General features: G+C 36.4%; 2 protein-coding genes across 2 annotated transcripts; one reads left to right on the top strand and one right to left on the bottom strand.

Moving 5' to 3' along the window:
* The first annotated feature begins 185 nt into the window (after nucleotides 1-185).
* On the top strand, nucleotides 186-12636 carry LOC102804638 (exonuclease V-like). The gene is made up of 3 exons (XM_006821046.3): nucleotides 186-332; nucleotides 10016-10525; nucleotides 11221-12636. Exons 1-3 carry the CDS (start codon nucleotides 329-331, stop codon nucleotides 11979-11981), a joined length of 1275 nt encoding a protein of 424 aa, XP_006821109.2. The 5' UTR covers nucleotides 186-328; the 3' UTR covers nucleotides 11982-12636.
* Nucleotides 12637-13027: 391 nt separating this feature from the next.
* On the bottom strand, nucleotides 13028-20888 carry LOC100376984 (beta-keto L-gulonate decarboxylase-like). Its single transcript, XM_002738433.4, has 8 exons — nucleotides 20790-20888; nucleotides 17993-18091; nucleotides 16807-16880; nucleotides 16161-16262; nucleotides 15773-15928; nucleotides 15027-15176; nucleotides 14548-14661; nucleotides 13028-14042 (listed from the first exon to the last, which is right to left on the bottom strand). Exons 1-8 carry the CDS (start codon nucleotides 20866-20868, stop codon nucleotides 13866-13868), a joined length of 951 nt encoding a protein of 316 aa, XP_002738479.1. The 5' UTR covers nucleotides 20869-20888; the 3' UTR covers nucleotides 13028-13865.
* Nucleotides 20889-21271: the final 383 nt, after the last annotated feature.

The raw sequence follows: 21271 nt of genomic DNA on the forward strand, positions 1-21271 counted from the left end.
ATTTCTGAGAATGACTAAAAGTGATTGAAACTTTTATTTTGAAGGAAGCTGTATATTATTTTAAAAATGTACCTAATTTTCCAGTCGCCTTTCACAAAAACAACCCAAAGATAATGTAATATTTGTTGGTTTCTTCATGTATTTCTTATTTTATACTATTCGTAATTTGACTTCCACCCCTGAGGGCGCTCACCCGCGAAATTCAAACATGGCGGCGTTCGCGGAATGACGACATTTCACGTTTTTTGAAAATCATGAATTGGCAAATTACAGCAATGGTATGAAAGGACACTTCTGTATAGTCATCGTCAAGTGAATATTTATAAAAATGGGTAGGTACTTAGAAGATTGTTTATCGTGATTCACTGAAATGTTGAGCAACTTGTCTTACAATCGAGCGCTTACTTCGAAGACGACCATCTCAGTCCGAGCAGCGTTTATTTATTTATAAACATCTCAGTGACAGGAGTTTAATTATGGTTGTCGTTGTTGTGGTGTGGAACACAGTGTTGAGGGACTGTGTGTGGAAAGACTTTCACGTCTAATACTAACTCGAACCCAACGCCTACCATCTATTGACTCCTCAAATTAATTGTACATATTCCTAGAGTAGATTAGACCATGGAGGTAGAAAAGAGAACTTTCTACCTCCATGATTAGACGTTGGAAAGTCTTTTCACATCACAACAAGAACCATAATATTATGGAAAGTCTTGTCCGTCAAGGTTACTTGTCTTTTGTTGATACATATATTGAATGCGATTACAAGTCGTTTGGACTCCTCGCCGTTTCGACCTGTGAACGATTAGACTTCTGGACGTTTTGACCCCTCGACGGTAGAACACCTTGACATCACAATACTCAACATTTGGGCCCACCTTTAGTGGTAAAAAGCAGCAATACTTTACTGTATAAAACTATAATAAAATCGAGAATTACGGTGACCAATCAACACTAGAGCCCCTTGACGTCACAACCCCAAACGTTTTGACCCACCATTATTACCAATATGAATACTGTCTGGTCAAAAGCAGCAACCTTTTTACTGTATCGAACTAGTTAATATCTAAAATTAGCAACAGAGTCTGAAATTATGGTGGTTATCTACTCATTTTCTGATCAAAAACTGGGCTTTGAGGAGAGTTCAGTCTGCAGTGAAATAAGAAAAAACCTACCATAATACATGTAGTGGGAAAAAAGTGAGCAATTGATCAATTTTCTCCTGCCAGGTGTAATATGCAGTGTTCAGTACTTGTGTAAAAAAGTTGATGGCCGTCAGAACCAGAAGGTATTGGCTCTGCTTGAATGAACACAAAATAAAAATGTGTAGTTTTGATGATCATTTGTTGCCTTAAATGTTTGTCACATTGAACAGTTTCATCATATTTACGGCCATCAAAAAACTACTAAACAAGTAGCCTCACAGCTCTGCTGTTAGCAATGCACATTTCAATTAAAGAATTGAAGATATCATCACAAGACTAAAAAAAAAAAAGCTAAGAAAGGTCTACCCAAGGTACAAATACACCAAGTATCGAAGCAATCAGGCTTGTAGTTTTCAAGAAGAAGACAAAAAAGTTGACACAGACGTTCTATGACTCGTATGATAAGCTGTGCTCGAAAAAGTTGACAGCAGAGCTAAAAGTCTGCCTTAGTTTTGAACACTGGACATGTGGTATGTGCACAGTCCTGTGTGTCCCAGGGTAACATTTTGTTGTTTATATGTCAATAGTGGCATGTCCTTGCAATAAAAAAGTAGAAGATTTAACCTTTATCTGGTCACTGAGTTAAAGGGGAGCAGAGGTGTGGCTTGTGAAACTCTGTACATGAAATTTGAGATCTATGAATGAATTCTGTCAATAAAAATAACTTGTATGTGCTGCGAAATGCCTTAAATATTGGGTATAAAACGGGCTGTGAAGCAGACGACAAACTTCCGCTTTGCCTGGCGTTATTTCGCCTCTAGAGGGCCAGTCAAATGATGTCATCAGTGAACACTGATAATTGAACCCATTCATTCTAGTATGTCAATCCCACGGAAATGCTACTATGAAAGGCCTTGTTAACTGACAACTTAAAAGTTGTAACATGGCGAGGTGTTGTGTTATGAATGCCATAACGATTTCATGTACAGAGTGACAAAAGCCACACCTCTGCTCCCCTTTAATGTAAAAGTGCATGGGGCTGACAGGATAAAACTGCTCAGATTAAATGCAGGGAGTGGACAAATCCTTTTAATTTTTCAATTCTTGGAGTGTTCTACAAAATACATTTTTATTTGATCACAAACATACAATTTCATTTCAAATTTGAACACCTCATTAATTATAGTGAGACTTTTGATATGCAAATTTACAACTGTTTAAAGCAAAGTTGAAACACACTGATAATAAGGTTTCAAAGGATATAGCAATGTTCTAAGGGAAACTAATAGGGAGATATCGGTTTTCATGATCAGTTCATTTCATCTCATTACGCAATGCCAGTATGAATAATTATACTGCAACACAATTTTGGTAATTTTTAGCTGGAATTCATTTTCTGTGAATTCAATGGATTCATTTTCATTCTTTTTCAATGATTAGTCATAAAGTTTATGAATGTATGTACCGTAATTCAAATACTGTCCTGGAAATGTCAGGGGAATAAGTTGCATTGAGAAAAAAATTTTGCATGACTTAGGATACCGGGAATGTTTATATGCATAGTTTAGTTTGTCAAAGAAGATTGGTGGGCAAATAAAATAATTAACGTGTTTCTGATAACATTGAAAATAAAAATTGGGTAGGATAACTTATTATTCTGTCATATTATTAGTCCCCGTTCGGACGCAGTCCGAAAACGGGGACTTATGTTTTGCCCTGTGTGCGTCCGTGCGTCCGTGCGTCCGTGATCACCTGTATCTTGAACATGCATGGACCGATTAAGTTCAAACTTCACTCATACATCACACCTTATATGGGACATATGCACATGCATTTTTTTCATGATCCGATTAACGATAGCCGAATAGCGGCCATTTTAAGGCCGAAAATGCATCAAAATCGCACATTTTCACCATTCCGGACCCGGATCTCAGTTATGCATGGACGAATTTTGTTCAAATTTGGTACATACATTAAACATAATAGGACCTTGATGCACGTCATTTTTTTTTTTGGATCGGGTTCGAAATGGCCGACTGGCGGCCATTTTGTTTTAAAGAATTCAGTTCTGGATCCGTATCCGAGACATGTCTGGATTGATCAAGTTCAAACTTCACACACACAAGGTACATCATATCACAAATATGTATGTGCATTTGTTTCATGATCTCATTAACGATAGCCAAATAGCGGCCATTTTAAGGCCGAAAATGCATCAAAATCGCACATTTTCACCATTCCGGACCCGGATCTCAGTTATGCATGGACGGATTTTGTTCAAATTTGGTACATACATTAAACATAATAGGACCTTGATGCACGTCATTTTTTTTTTTGGATCGGGTTCGAAATGGCCGACTGGCGGCCATTTTGTTTTAAAGAATTCAGTTCTGGATCCGTATCTGAGACATGCTTGGATTGATCGAGTTCAAACTTCACACACACAAGGTACATCATGTCACAAATATGTATGTGCATTTGTTTCATGATCTCATTAACGATAGCCAAATGGCGGTCGCTTTAAGGCCGAAAATGCATTGAAATCGCACATTTTCACCATTCCGGACCCGGATCTCAGTTATGCATGGACGGATTTTGTTCAAATTTGGTACATACATTAAACATAATAGGACCTTGATGCACGTCATTTTTTTTTTTGGATCGGGTTCGAAATGGCCGACTGGCGGCCATTTTGTTTTAAAGAATTCAGTTCTGGATCCGTATCCGAGACATGTCTGGATTCATCAAGTTCAAACTTCACACACACAAGGTACATCATGTCACAAATATGTATGTGCATTTGTTTCATGATCTCATTAACGATAGCCGAATAGCGGCCATTTTAAGGCCGAAAATGCATCAAAATCGCACATTTTCACCATTCCGGACCCGGATCTCAGTTATGCATGGACGGATTTTGTTCAAATTTGGTACATACATTAAACATAATAGGACCTTGATGCACGTCATTTTTTTTTTTGGATCGGGTTCGAAATGGCCGACTGGCGGCCATTTTGTTTTAAAGAATTCAGTTCTGGATCCGTATCCGAGACATGTCTGGATTGATCAAGTTCAAACTTCACACACACAAGGTACATCATGTCACAAATATGTATGTGCATTTGTTTCATGATCTCATTAACGATAGCCAAATGGGGGCCGCTTTAAGGCCGAAAATGCATTGAAATCGCACATTTTCACCATTCCGGACCCGTATCTCAGTTATGCATGGATGGATTTTGTTCAAATTTGGTACATACATTAAACATAATAGGACCTTGATGCACGTCTTTTTTTTTTTTCGGATCAAATTCGAAATGGCCGACTGGCGGCCATTTTGTTAAAGAATTCAGTTCTGGATCCGTATCCAAGACATGTCTGGATTGATCAAGTTCAAACTTCACACACACATGGTACATCATGTCACAAATAGATATGTGCATTTGTTTCATGAGCTGCTTAACAATAGCGGAATGATGGCCATTTTAAGGCCGAAAATGCATCAAAATCACATATTTTCACAATTCCAGAACCGGATCTCAGTCATGCATGGATGGATTTTGTTCAGATTTAGCACAATGTGTTGTACATATGCAGGTGCATTTCGGTCATGATCTGCTTTGAATGTATATGTCACTCAAATATGAACGGAACGGGGACGTGTCATTGACAATGACTTGTTTTATTTCAATTAGTCACACTTTTGCTGGACATATTGGTCCACAGTTAAAAAGGAGCTTTCTGGAGGAATTTATCCAGCAAGCAGATGAGCACCCTCTAGTGGCCACTTTTTAGATTAGCCATAACAAAAATACATTGTCAGTGTGGCAATCTTGCAATGTTGGGTTAAAGGACGGTAGTTGTCACGCCACGCATGTGCTAGATATATTGGCCTCATATAAACAAAGATGGTGACTGACTGTTGCTCTGCCGCAGGTCAATGAACTGAGAAAAACTGAGATGTTACAAAGCTTCAATTAAGTATTTTTTAGGTGATTGCAAGGTATCAAAAAAAGAGTCACCTGGGGTAATTAGTGCAAGTCATGCCCAGGTCAAACCTCATAGCATGACGACTGCCACTCTTTAATACCAAAACACAGTAACTGTATGTGTGCTCTATTCTCGGGGGCGGACATCCTAGCATTTTCACCACCTGGCAACCATCACGGTGAAAACAAAGGTCGAAAACTCTCAGAAAACGGTACTTTGGGATGGTTGTTGAGACTTCCCTGAACAGTGTAACAAGATTACCCCTGCATGTGTAACATATATAAATTCAGTTGTTCAGGATTACTTCAAAGTTGAGTTTGTGTTTTCTCAAGTTTCGCTATTTTCACGTTCCACAGCAGTGCACACAGAGCCCATAGAAATAGTGGTACGTGTCTTAGCAACATGGAACGTCTTGTGACGTAGCTCCCCCCAAGGATTAGTAGCACATGTGCTTATGACACAAGTATATAATGTCAAGATAAGTCATATTTTTTAAGATAATAGGGGTCAAAAATAAGGCCTATCTGTTATAACTAGGATAGGTAAATGTGAAAATGTGGGACAGTTATGAATTTCCGGCTTTAGCGAAACCGTGCTATTTGGGCATGGTGACATGTCAAAGGCTTCAAATTTTTTCATTTTTGGTGATGACACCAAACTTTTTAAGATAATTTATAATATTGATGACTTTTATGCAAAATTTATTAGTTTGACTACTAACATGTCTCATCATAATGCCATTGTTACTATTTCATAATTTGTAATTTTTATGGCCAATGTATGCAAGTTTTTGATGATATCTTCTTGCATAAATGTTTTCTAGATCTATATTTTATTGGTTGTACATCATTTTATAGGTTGAAAATTCCTAGACCAAATGTGTGGATGTCTTGAGTCAGGATTTTTTAATTCAATTCAGGATTGTGACATTGAAATTTTTAATGATTCAGTGACCACTTCGAGAAGTCAATTTTTTTTTTTTAGTATACTACATGTATTTTAGTGATTGTAACATAAGATTGAGTAAAATGGCAGATTTAATACACCATGTGTCATTCCATTCCACAATTGTACAACTCCTCCAAATGTATAACTTTTTATGAAAGGCAGTGGTGGGCCATCTAGCTGAGCACGCAAAATATAATTAACAATGATGGTGACTTTAATTGTTGGGCAGATCGACAAATATACAACCAATTTTCAAAGTACATCCTGGAATGATTTGAATGCATTGAAGGTCTCTAAGGAGTCAAAAGTCGATATTAAGTGCACATCACATTGAAATAAAAACTCACATTCCTGCTCACAGCTGAGAGATCTACACCAATGGGTTTGTGGGTAAATCACTGTTTATCAACACAAATCTGGTTCATGTGTCATGACAGGTAAGACTTTCCATTGTACCCCAACCCTTACCTTAGCTCAAACTGTGACTCTCCAGCCCAATAGGGTTATAGTAAGAATTAGGGGTGGAAGTACAGTTATTTATTGAAATACTTTCACCACTGCGGCAACTATTGGTTTATATGAGAAACATGTATATAACTGCATTTTCAGATTAGTAGCGCATACTTTATTTATCAGCCAATTAACGTCACGGTCATCTACTGAAATATTAGCAGAATTTCTGCTGAAAACGATCGTCAAGTTTCCAGGCTCAAACTTGCCCTAGAGTCTGGTAAGTGAATTACATGTGGCACATCTAAATGTTGTTTTCAGTGACAATAATTTTTCTTCAATAAATATTCAACAAATATTCATATTTTCTTAAACAATTTTATTTCTGTTTTCATGGTTCTGAAAGTCTAGAAAAATACACTGTACCGGGTATTCACTTATGAATTCCACAGCTTGATTTAAAAATAAAAATTCTTGTCTAGTGAAGTCACAGTGACACAGACACATTTGCTAAAATATAGCCAGTCTTTGGGCTTACAATTATAGATTTTGATCACATTCTCTTCATTGCTACCTGGTAACATGTGTCCATTTATCAAGCCAAAATTTAATGCGATTTGGCCACAGGTAGATCATTTCCACTAATACCTAATAGTACATGTAGTATACTGTAAAAGGGTTAATTATTATTATTATTTCGCTGAAAAGGCGCTAAATTAAAACCCAGTAAATATGTAAAATTTAGCATAGAACACATTATCTAAATGATAAAATCGTGAATTTAAAACCCACTGAATATGCTGAAATGGTAAATCAGCGAAATTTAAACCCAGTGAAAATTAGTCATTTTACAGTAAACACTTTCTACTAATCACCAAGACACAAACCAGCATGAAATTTAACATAGCTATTGGTAGACAGTACTGAACAGACCATGGAGGTAAAAACTACAGTTGTACATTTTGTAAAAAAAAATCAGTTTCTTGAGCTTTTTAAAAAAAATAAAGTATGGTATGATAAATTGGTATGTCCAGTTATCAGTTATTTTATATGGACCGGGACCATATTGTGTCTGACGAGTATCATACTGTAAATTGAACTACATGTACCGGTATATCTAATGTATCATCATCGGCAAATAGAACAAACGTCATTTCGATGTGAGAATGCGATACACGTATGACATCGCCCTCTATAGTTAATTACCGTTGATTCTCTCGAAGGGATTATTCAGTGGACAATTTCGTCTGATATGGCCTGTATTTCCACAATAAAAACACCGTCGGTGATCGCGACTATGTTCTTGCTGGAAGCACTGGTGATGGATTTCGATGTTTGGAAGACTCCAGTTGCGTTGATCGTGTGAGCGGGCAGCGTCAATTCGGTAAGCTCTGTCATAAGCAAGCCATTCGCGAAGCGGACGAGTTGATGCGTTACGTGCCGTTTGAAGCAGATAGTTGAATAACGGGATTGCCTGGTCGGGGAAATAATATGATTTGTAAGCGGCGTACGATGCAAAGCACTCAACCCAAGTTTCGAACGAGTCAATAGGTTTTCGCTCTTTTTCAGTCGTAATTATAACATCACCGCGATCATCAACTGATACATTTGTTGTGAAACGTGGGGTTACATTGGGACGGAAATTGTCCGAATGGAAATCGTAAAGCTCCACAAACTGACTGCGATCGGCGACAGAGTTAAGTGTCGACTCTTCCGCGTAACGTAGATGCAATTCCGCTGGCGGGATCAGCGGCATGGTGCTGCGACGAGGAATACCTAGCGGTACATCGATACGATTAGTTTCATAAGGTACGGCACTGTGTGGATCTTGTTGGTAAACACGTGTAGTCTGATGTTGGTGGTCATGGACATCACTACATGTTTGAAATTGTTCTTCGTTCTTCACAAGAGATCCGTTCTCCAGTACTTGGTCCCTCCGTGCGTTGTTTACCATGGTATGGCGTTGTTCCTCGATCGGTTCCCGTTTGATTGAATCTTGTTCACATTTAATAGGTGTCGGTTGATTAGCAGACTGTTGAGGTGTCTTCTGAGGCAAGCTAGATGGACATCGATCATTCTGCCTCGAGTATGGTGCTTTTATTTTGCGTCCACGGGTTGACCGACCTTTCTTGCCAGGCATGGTGACTATCAGTATTTGATGACAGCAAAAACTATGAAATAATAACGAAGCAACCACGAGGCAGAGGAGAATGCAAGTGAATTAAAGTAGTAGAACAATGGCTGTTTGTAAGACATCGAATAAATTACTAAGCCAAGATGTAAACAAACTAATGCATGATTTCAAAGGAATTCTAAAATGTCAAAGGTTATTCGGATGAGCTAGGGGAATCATCTTGATTTTTAAAGGCCATGTCCAACATTATAACCGAACATTCTATCAGTACACAGCCCTCTAAAACCTTCTGAATGAACTGACTTTCACCAATGAACGGAAATGTTTAACACATAAAACAGCAAGTTATGTTGATCCCAAAAAGGAGCAAAATGTGAAATTCTTTGTCTCTGTGCCTGTCCTTGTACATGGAGTCATGGCAATCTCTTTTTACCTCCATGATGGAGTTAAGCTCAAACATAAACAAAATGACAATTTTAATAGTCACAGAAAGCTAAAATTCAGTCTTTGAATCCACCAAAACATTTTGTAATAAAATACTTGATACTTAATTATGAATTGTAGAAATTTATGTTGAGTGACCTGACATGGTAAGCAATAGTTATTGCGCCCCCAGTGACTTATTCACTCAGACAACGAGGGCACAATAATACTAGTAATTGCTAACCATGTCGAGCGAGGCGAGTTGAGTGGGGGATGGATTTTGGAATTTGTAAAAAAACATGATGCTCTGCTTCATTTTAAATTTGCTATTTTCTCTATTATGAGTGCTATATTGCGAATATTTGTTTAATGTAAATTATCTGTGAACATAAACCCCCACTAGGTACTACATGTGTTACTTCATGTGTAAATAACTGGGTTGGTTGGTTCAGTAGCAATGTTTGTAGCTACCTGATTATGCAGTAAATGACTGTTTGTTAAGGGGTATTAACGCCTGGTCTTTAAATTCTTATTGGAGTGGTCATGGAGCTAATTTAGCTCCATGGAGTGGTTGAAGCGATTTTACTTATTTCATGTTTTTTTACCGCCACCAATGCAGCCCGTTAGCTAGCTTCCTTGACAACTCCCACTCTCCTGTAGGGAAGTTGTGTTCAAAGTTTTAAAGCAGGTGACAGATGCTTGTGTGAAAGCAACATTGCTAACTGACTAAAAAATTGCTCGCTAACACACTATCTTGGTGTACTTATCACTACATGCAGCGATAGTAATAACGGTACAGTTTTTGCATGTCCCCATAATATTTTTTTGATCAAATTTCAAGTTTCATTCCGCTAGAAATCAGATTCAGTGTCTGAGTTTACACTTTCAATGTTAAATAACAAATAATATATTTTTATTTTTCTAGAGTTGGGACAAAACCTAACCAGTGGTAATGTGCTATTGACTTGTGAAAAGAGATCCACAAGATTGAGTGCAGTCAAAATAGACCATGCTCTATGTAGCAATGAAGCGAATTCTTCTGAACACACTAGTTACAGTAAAAACATTGCATCTGATTTCCAATGTTCATCTGATTCTTTGAACAGTGGAGTCTCTGCTATAGTTTGTTCATCAGAAGGTGGAATTTGTTCTGATGTGTTGCGTCAAAATATGGCAAAGTCTTCAGACGAACCTGCAGTCAAAAGAAAAAAAGTTGATAACAAAATGGAAAACCAAGCAGATCTTGAGAAAGTAGCTGAGATTCAAAAAAAGTGGGAGCTACCGTTGTGGAAGTTTCGTCGTGGACGTCTGTGTGTGACTGATATTACATCACAGTCTTGGTGTGAGCAGCAACTCTTGTACACCTACACATTGCCCACGATACCAGTTGAAAATAAAGCCATGGTAAAGGGGAGTAGCTTGCATCTTGCGCGAGGTAAGACATTAATTATATGTGTGGTCTGCCCTAACTATTATGGTGTATACTGTTTACCAACTACACATTTGAAGTTGGTCGATTTCTCCTATATGAAAAAAAAAATCAAATTTACTGCATATACATATTTAGAAGTTTATGGACTTGTGGCTATTGTGCCTAAGGATGTACGCTACACAGCCTTCAAGCTCAAGCTCAAGTTTCTGAAAATAGTTCAGATTGATATCGATTGTAAACAAAAGAAGTTCAATATTCAAACATGTTTCCAATCACTACTCTCAATTTCTCCAAACATATTTTCTTGTAAACTGTAACCAATATCGTGGTTTGAAATTTGAGATCCATATTTTATAATCATGATAGGGCTCGAAATTATCAGTAGCCAAAGGCACAAAGACTACCATTTTTTTTTTAGTAGCCCACCATGCTACAAATAATTTTTTTTAATATCAAGCCCTACGTGTCAAATTTCAACTGTGATGCCAGGGATTAAAATGGTTAGATCTAATTCATGAAATATGAAAAAAATTGAATTAATTCATGCAAATAAAATCAAATAGGACAGGAATGGATACAGAAAATTAAAGCATGGCCTGTGCAGTGTTTTACTAGGCACTGCAATATAATACTATAGGGGGATCTGCTAATCATAAAAATGCACGGTCGTAATGTTATGTTTTTTTTTTACTTTGTAGAACTTGAAGTGCATGATATCGTTCCTGTCAAAGTCACCAGTAGAGAAGATTCCTGGGCTATCAAGTTACTCAATATCATGGATGCGATAAACGGTCTCTCGTTTGACAGACTGTGCATCAGAGAGATGCCGATATTCGGGGATCCGTTTGAAATGGGTGTGTTTATGGTTGGCATTATCGACGAACTGAAATACAATGAGTCGGGAGAACTTCAACTTCTTGAGTTCAAATCTAGATCTAGTTCCAAAACATTGCCAGGAAAGGCTCAGAAATTAAACCATGCTTTACAAGTTATGCTGTACAAACAGATGTTCGATGAACTAGTGTCCGGGAAGTTGAGTCGGGAGATGATCCTGGGTCATGTTAACTTGGATGAGGGTAAAGTTCTCGGAAGTGCAGTTCTAGATCATATGCAGAAAACTGGTATCCATTTTGACAAGTTCGGGGAACTGCTTGACGCAGCACTGCTGCAGTTTCAGTTTTCTAGCCTCCCCCATGTGGACTCACTGGAGATTGAGTATTGTTTCCAAGGCGACTGTCTATCATTTGCCACTGACAAGGTTCAGTTTGACTCTGATTGGTTGCGAAAGAAGCTGGACCATTCCTTTCTGTTCTGGAGGGGTGTCCGAGAGGCTGAAGGCGTTGATATTGAAGACGCTTGGAAATGCCAAAATTGTGATTTTGTGGATATTTGCGAGTGGCGAAAGAAAAAACAGCAAGAATGCATGGAAAAGAACCAAATTTCAATAAATAAATTATAAATAATATTTTACAACTTTAACTACAGCCAGCCATTCTATGATCCTAAAGTTCTTGATCTAGTAGTCACTGCACATGCGTTCATGTACTGTTGTAGAGAAAAGTATAAATGTACTCCTGATACCCACAAAATTTATCTGTCGCACAATACTACACTCTAGTAATCAATTTGCAGCTGTTATTTCATTGGTGAATAAGTAGCTAGTACTAGTACTTATTGTCAGAGGGGTAATGGAGTGTTGCAGCTACCCCACTGTAATTCATTGTCGTAAGCCACAGTCTCTTTACGACACACCTACAGAGAGGCGTCTTGAAGGGTGAAGAAAATGCTTTAATCAGAATTATACTGTGAATTTTTAGTTGCACTGAAGACGAACTGTATGCAGGATGAGAAAGCTTTAGGCCCTCGTTGACCAACTTTAAGGATGTCATGCGTCTGGCATGTGGTCAGAATGTTTTTTTTTTTTACTGCCGATGGAGCACCTGACCATGAGACTTTAAAAACCCATGCTCCAAGTGAACATTTTAACATATTCTGTGCAATTATTGGATCACAGAAATTTTCTAGCCATGACATTTTAACAATTATATAGTACATGCACTTTTATGTAAAAGACATATTTTTAGGCATTGAATAAAGTTGACTGAAATAACTTATTAACTTTTTCATTTAGTGGTATTGCCTACCATATTTGTTCATTCTATTCAAGACCAAATCTAACATGGCTTGATAGCCAGGCTTGTTGTTCAAGTTCAAGTTTTTTTGGGTGTGATGATTCTATCTGTTTAAAGTAGGCATAAACAACGGGGTACCCGGTACATTGTTGGATATGTAACATAAATATTTAATTAGAAGTCAAACCTGTGATATGATATATCCAAGGCTTTGTCTTGTTGTGGCTAGCTAGGTATACTGTATGCCATTAACCATCATTGCTAGAAATTTCCACACAGTTCCTAAAATCTTGTACATTTAGTTTACGTCGTCATTGGCCAATCACTAATGTAAGACCAATATGAACAAAAAGAATTACATTTTCCTCCACCATTATGTTTTACATCAGATTTATTTACAGTTAAAATAATTTGGACATTGCATCACTTTAGCAACTACACAATAAATGAAAATGTAACTTTTAATCAGAAAAAACAACAACATACATTTCCCTAACTTGTATCTAGAAATGTAATTTCACCAATCAGAGAACATCTTATTGAAATAAGCTCCATCTCATTGAAGGATTTCAATATCTAGTCAATCCAATCAGAGAAAAAATATATTCGACCACATTCACCTCCAATCAGACCTTTTTTTTCCCACCAATGAAGTAAAATTTTGCTTTCTAATCTGAACCAATCAACTGTCTCCTATTTTTCCCACCAATGGAGTGAAATTATGCTTTCTGATCTGAACCAATCAACTGTCCCCTATTTTTCCCCTCCAATGAAGTGAAATGTTGCTTTCTAATCTGAACCTATCAACTGTCATCTATTTTTCCCACCAATGGAGTGAAATTATGCTTTCTGATCTGAACCAATCAACTGTCCCCTATTTTTCCCCGCCAATGAAGTGAAATGTTGCTTTCTAATCTGAACCAATCAACTGTCTCCTATTTTTCCCCTCCAATGAAGTGAAATGTTGCTTTCTAATCTGAACCAATCAACTGTCTCCTATTCTTCCCACCAATAAAGTGAAATGTTGCTTTCTGATCTGAACCAATCAACTGTCTCCTATTTTCCCCACCAATAAAGTGAAATGTTGCTTTCTGATCTGAACCAATCAACTGTCGCCTATTTTTCCCACCAGTAAAGTGAAATGTTGCTTTCTAATCTGAACCAATCAACTGTCTCCTATTTTTCCCACCAATAAAATGAAATGATGCTTTCTAATCTCTGCCAATCATGTGCGTTTCTGTTGGTGCATCTATCCTGTACATATATTCGGACGGTACAAAGTATCCATGATATACTACATCATCGGGTGTCACGTCGTAGTGATAATGACCACCTCCACCATCATGCTTGTTAAAGCAGTGCGTGTGTTCTACTCGTAAATCTAGTCCCTGTAGAAAATAATACAAATTTGCTTTTCAATGAAATACATAAAACAGCCATCATTGGAATAGAGCATGTGTGTATTCTATCATTCCATTATTACACTGCACTATATGCAGCTCATGACTGGGACTCACAACAGGTATTTATCACAAAAAACTTAATTATGACCAAGAAAGACACCTAATGGCTGTAAATGTGCAACTAGCATTTATCAATATGTATCAAAATTAATTGTGTGAACCTTCCCTAAGCACATATTAAAATAGTTCTGCCTTAAGTGCCACTTCAAAGCAGGCGAGTCGTCACCTGCGCACACGCAGAAATTGAGTTCCAGGCGACGATAACAGCACATGCTAAAAACGCGAAGGCTCATGGGCAGACGTCTGTTTGTAAACAATGACAGGCTATGGCCATCTGACGCATGCACAGGTGATGACTCCCTCGCTTTAAATAAATCAATTAAGAATACAAGAGAGATATTTAATTGATGATGCTTTATGCATTACTTACCGGATCATGCGATATAAAGACACTTAAACACACCAATATGGCTTTCATATCAAAAAATTTCAACCACTGATCAACTTTTTCATTAGAGTCCAATGGCACCTCTGAGAAATCAGGCTATGATGAGAAATATTGTATAATAGTTAGTATTACTTTATTGAATACATACTATGAAACCATTCGGTCTAAAGCATTTGGAATGAATTCTCGTGTGACAAAAAAATAATGGAGGAAAATGAAGTAGAAATACTCAAGATGGGGTACATTTAAAATTAAAAATTTAAGATTAGCCTTTAAAAGAAGAAGCCTGTTGAATAATATAGGTCTATCTTTGAAATGCATGATGGGAAAGCAATCTCATCCAGAGTATTGAACTTTGTTATGCTAAAAGAAGAATACATTTGATTGGATATCTCATTTGTGCACCATTATAGGTCACCCAATTTAAAGATTCACCACTAGATGGCGCTGTTATCTCTCACCATGATATGAATTTTGGCCTTTCCTTTCTCGATGATAAAAGTTCCTCCCATTCCCACTGGTTTGTCACCATACTTCTCCTTCAAGGCTTTTCGCATACATGTCACAAAGTTCTCAGGACCTGTACGAGTACTTGCTTTTACTTCAATCACCTGTATATTAATATATATATATATATATATATATATATGTAGATAACTTTAGTTTTTAATGATTTTGTGAATGACAGATAAAAATTATCAAGTCACAAAATTCTCAAATTGAAAAAATCACAGTTGCAGCTTAATACACCAATATATTCATGCTTCTAATTGTTGTACGTGTAACAGATTCGATGGATAGTCAAAGCCACTGGCAGAATTCCATTCACTAGTACGGCAATGACATGCCTTGTTGATGCAATACTGGATTTGTACTGGTACTTTTGTATGTGATATGTACTACTACCTGGTAGTATATAATCCCTAGAACTTGTATGTACCGGTACATAACATCAGAAAAGACAACGATGATGATCAGTGTCGGGACAATTTTAAAAATCATGATATGTGAGCAGCAAGCTGGAATATTATAGGTTTTGAATGAATGCAAAGGCACCTTGTTCATGGAACAGTATATTCTATTTTACGCTAAATTCATAGTACATGTATGATAAAATATTCATTGAATACTATCGTATTTTATTTTTAACCTATTTGAATAACGATAAAAGATTCATCCGGGTAATGGAGTAACTTATATTTCTTACCTTTCCTGGTTTTCCATCACTCGCATAAATATTTGCTAATAAACTACAATCCAGTGAGAGACCTTTTTCTAAAATATAAGAATTCTCATCTTCAGTATGCATTTTACATGTATACGTACTGTTGTCACCATTATTTAGATTGATATTCGTCATCATCTGAATTCAAGAATATATTGAACGGTTTGTGAGTTTTAGTAGTACCACCATGAACGGGGTGATGACAGAGCGAAGCCATTATCAATTTTATCATGGTGTGATGAGTTAACTTAGGAACACGCAAAACATCAAAGAAACCAGAGAGCATTCAAGTTCAACTTTTATTCGTCAGCACAGCACAGCACAACTTTTTACATGCAATAAAGTAGTCCAAAAAACAGGATTTGCTTACTTCACTATTGGTGCCGACCACATGCAATGGTCCAGCACCAGCACCAATTAAAAAAGCTCCAGGAAGTTCAATTTTCTCAGCAATGTCTTGAAAGTTATATTTCTGCAACACAAAAAGTCATTTTTTTTTTTTTTACACAAAACAAATATTTTTCTTGGAGAGAAAAAGTACAAAAATGGAAATTATTATTATTATTCTATAAGAACTGGTGTTGAAGCATTAATGTTTCCAATATTTCAGGGTAACCATTTCATAACAACGACAGTTTTTTCATCATAGGTTACTAAACAAGTCCTTATCACCAGAGGAAACAATTGTAAATTAATCAAAAATAATCATTTTTTACCTAAGTTTGTACAAACTGTAGTTCTGTAACCATTTTTTATTTGTGTTTTATTTTTTATGAGCACAGATTGTGAAATTTGACGATCTCTTTTAATTTACCAATCTATAATTAACCACAACCCTTTGATTTCTTTATGTCCAAATTGCTAGACCAACATAATAATATGATCTGTGAGCAAAATACCATTTTGTGGAAATTAGCGCAATTTTGTTTAATTTATTACGTCAGAACGATGGAGTAAAAGTATTTTGTATATGGACAGCACAAACACTTGTAAACAGACAAATTTGAAAATTCTACCTTATGCCTCTGTACTAGTGGCATGAGATAAGGAACACCACCAATGTCTGCCATGCGTGGTCTGCCACATAAGCCTACACACAGATGAAAATAAAATAAACGCCACAGTGCTCAGTGTATACTGTTTAGAAGAAGACACAATTAATCGAGAACAAAATTCATCTTTATTACTACTATAGTGAATAAATGTGTGTTTGGGCACAGTTAGCCTACATTACATTATACAAATGTTAGCCTGCACGAAGAAAACAAACAAGGTTTTTCTTAATTACATGTTAATACCAATTAATTAGAAAATGGCTAATAAAATGTGTACAACTAACTAAGTGTTTTCTGGCAACAAAATACCATGAGTGTAAACGTTGTCAATTTGAAATATTTATTATTATAATATTTACTATTTGGTATGCATTTATTTGTAAAACAGTAAATGTGAGTGCATCCAGCAATATATTTTTTTGTCTCTGAAACCATTCTGTCTCTCCCAGGACTTATAATAATCCACCAAATACTCTTTATCAGGCCTCCCAGAATTCCCAATTCACTGACAGCAACGGGTGAGAGTAGGACAAAATATAAAAAGTAAAAACAACAGATGGGTACAAAAAGGGCATCTTGAAGAACTATGTGAGGAAAACTGAGAACAATTTTAAGTAAATAAGAAAGCTGAAACAAAAATGAGTAAATATTACTGACATAACACCCTCTGAAAATACAAAAATATTACACTCTATAGCCAAAAATAGGCAGAATACTGTAGAATACTTTATTTTCGCTTGGAATTTATTTCTGCTATTTGCGCTGAAGGGATGATTCCGTGAAAATAAAATCCAGCGAATATACTTTTCTTCCTATATTTCACATTCAACTCATCAAAAATCAGTGAAAATGAATTCCATACAAAACACCCAAAAAGCTTTTTCAGCGAAAATTAATTCCAGCTAAAATAAAGTATTCTACAGTAGTATGAAAACTTTCAGAGGCTTAGTCGAAAGATGATGGTACTTTTATCTGCGGAGATTTTTACGCTGTGAGTTGGAAACATGGACGAGTGGTGTAACTTGACTCAACACTCAAAATTTGTCATACCTTAATGTTTTGTTGACCACTGCTCACTCAATATGTGCAGGGGCTAACAATTCAGGAATCAGGAATTTTAAATGACTCGCCCTTTACACTTACTTACCAGGTGCTGCTAAGGTGAAAGGTTCTTTAGTGAGATCCGGACAATCCACAACACCAACACTGACCTCACTGAAGTTGGCTTTCAAACCATCTTGTAAAACTATAAAAACAAAAACAAATTTACAAAACTAAATAGGTAAATTCAGTCCATTCCCCTATCCTCCATAGAATAGAATAGAATTATTTCACCAGAAAAAAAGACAATTCATCTGAATAGTAAGGTATCATGTACATGTAAAAAATATATTGCTCTGTCCAGCTGTTTTCTTAGTTTGAGTCAGTATTCAAAAAGAATGCATTTATGGTTTGATTAAAATCTGTTAACCTGAAAAAAAATCTAAATCATAAAAAAAACACATCTTTTGCGATTGCAAGTTGCAACAACGCCCCTTTCCTGTTGCAGCCAACTGTTTCCGGTTTTCCGACTTCTTCCAAAGTGGAACTGCGCCACCAAATGTCAGACATGCACTGAATACTGTAAAACTACTACTTTGAGAATGTGTGTGAATTACTAGCATGCTAATGAAAGTCATGATTTTGTTGTTGGGGGAATTAATAGAATATATAAAGATCAATTTACAGATTTTTAGGTCATTTTATTGTATTTGCTGGGTGCAAAATATTATACTGCACACCTATGCACAGTCAGTATTCCAATAAGTGAGCACTAACATACAATCACCAATTACAGAGTGGCGTTCGCCGATGGGTGAAATTGAAAAACTAAAATAAAGTCTAGTCACAAACAAATCGCCCGGAATTTCTGTAAATGTGTCTTTCAATATTAGATGATATCAACAAAAGCAACCCAAATTAATGCTACACGAAAATCCAATTTAATAACAAGGTTTGCACTCAGCAAACAGGTAGTCATGTTTCGTTGCACCGGATTAGAAATCTAATTTTACGAAAGAAGCTTACGGATTCTCTAAAACAATTCACTTTCATCATTTTGATGTTTTGAGCATATTCACTGTATTTTAATTTCATGAATTTGTCAAGAAAACAATATTGCCATTTTACATGTTCACATAGATTTAATTTAGCAGATTTTACTTATCAGAGAAAATAGCAAAATTACAACACTGAATAATTAATGCTTTTTTTTTTTTTTTTTTTTTTGCGTGATAAAACTTTTATTTGATATCACTGTTTAGACAGGCAGAGAAAGGGCAGTACAGTATAACATTTTTTTTTTTTATAATTTTTTTTTATTACTTTAAATAAATACATAATTAATAACTAATGCATTTACAGTAGTACACATCGAATACAGGTTCAAGCAATTGACAAAAATAAAAACAAGCATTAATGTATTAGGTCATGAAATGCGTCATAATGTAATAATGTATCGTTGCCTGATACTGATAATTATTTATCGACATGCAGTTCTGTTTATGGGTGAATGAATTTAAGTTAATGTTTTGTTATTGGTTAATTAAATGTATGCATGTGGTAATAAAAAAAAAATGTACCTTCATGGGAATACCGCAATCTTAACCAGAAAATTCCTACTAAATTAACATGAATTAAACATTTATATTGTTGGGGAGTCGTCACCTGCGCATGAGTCAGATGGCCATAGTGTGTCATTGTTTACAAACAAGCATCTACCCATGAGCCTTTGCGATTTTAACATGTGTTGTTATCATCGCTTGGGACTCAATCCCCCCCCCCCCCCCCCCCCCGCTTTCATTTTAAAATAAAATTATGTATGACGTGTGTTGTTATCATTGCTTGGGACTCAATTATAAAGTACAGTGTATATGCGATTTTTCATTTTGTTTTCTCTTGCCATTTTATGATTTTCACATTGATTTATATGTATCAAACATAGACCGAACTCCAACTCCATTGTAAGCCACGGTGACAGGTCGCAAAATTGATACAGAAGAAATTGATCCAAAGGTAAATGAATCAAGTCCAAATTTGTAAAAAAAAAAATCTTAGTTTATTCAAAAGTCTATAGACAATAAATTGTTAAACCATGAGCGTTCTCCAGAACCATGTTACAGTCCCACTAACATGTCTATGATGTTGTGAAGTAATGTTCCCGGAATATGCAAATGAAAGCTAAAGAAGAGCCTTGTCGTGAAATGCAATAAATTAGTGACAGCACTTTTAAACAATTTTGTGCTCAGATATCTATATAAACTATGATAAAAATCACATACTAATAAGTGACTTTGGACATAAGTGTTTCACTGGCACTTTAAATATTATGTGAGTGTGTAAATGGTGAAAGCCAGATTACCCTGCTAGCAATGAATATTTTTATTACAATATACTGTGCAAAGTAAAGAAAAAAGTTAATTATTCTTTAACATTCACAGAATTATCACATTAGCAACAATCACCAGTGTTATATGTCCTTGCATGGAGCTAAGATTACATGGAGTGAGGGGTTGCTTGGAAGCGTTTTTTTTGGGGGGGGGGGGGATTGTGTTTCATTTGGCTTCTCTGACAAGCACCAGCTGAGTACCTGTTGTGTTGGAGTGGGCGTGACAAATAATTGATGACATTGAGGTAACTCCCCCCTAACGCTAAGACACTTCCTATCGAGTTTAGAATTTAATAACCCAGCATACAAAACGGTGTTTCGGGCCCGGAGCATATGGTCAGGTGATCCACGGTTACTAGAAGAAATCTGTGCATGGTTGGGGGTCGACGGACGCTCGTTCCATCACGATAACACCTTGACCAGGACCCGCACACACCGAATTTCATTGTCCTTAATCTCGAAACAAAGCATTGAAATGACACTGATAATCAGCACAAAATAGAGTTTCATTAATCACCTTTGACGACTTCGTTGTAATCTGGCACGTGTAATTCTTTCTTCTCAACGGGAAGGACAGCGTTGTCAGAGTCCGCCATGCTGCTATCTTATGGTTAGTCCGGGGGTGCTACTCAACCGTCCATCGTCGACTCAATACTTCTGCGCAATGATTTATAAGACAGTCTTATAAATCCTTGATTTGGGTCATATTCTAGCTTGCTATCGGATCTATGTGTTATAAATCATGCACGCGTAAATTGTAATCACGGTAAAAATATTTCATCCGCACTCAATTATTTAATAGTGAGTTCCCCGGTATTAACCTTTGACACGATCAGCTGTTTTGTGTTGTTTCCGTGGTCGATCGAACCACACTCTGGAACGGTTTGGGTGTAAGTAGAAAGATTATATTAGTTTTATATTTAGATTTTACTATACCAGTAGATATTTATGAATATCTAACAGATACAAAAATATAACTGTATTTTGTACCACCAGACT

This window comes from Saccoglossus kowalevskii, chromosome 16 (genome assembly GCF_978046115.1).
Source record: "Saccoglossus kowalevskii chromosome 16, keSacKowa6.1, whole genome shotgun sequence".
NCBI classification, from domain to species: Eukaryota; Metazoa; Hemichordata; class Enteropneusta; family Harrimaniidae; genus Saccoglossus; species Saccoglossus kowalevskii.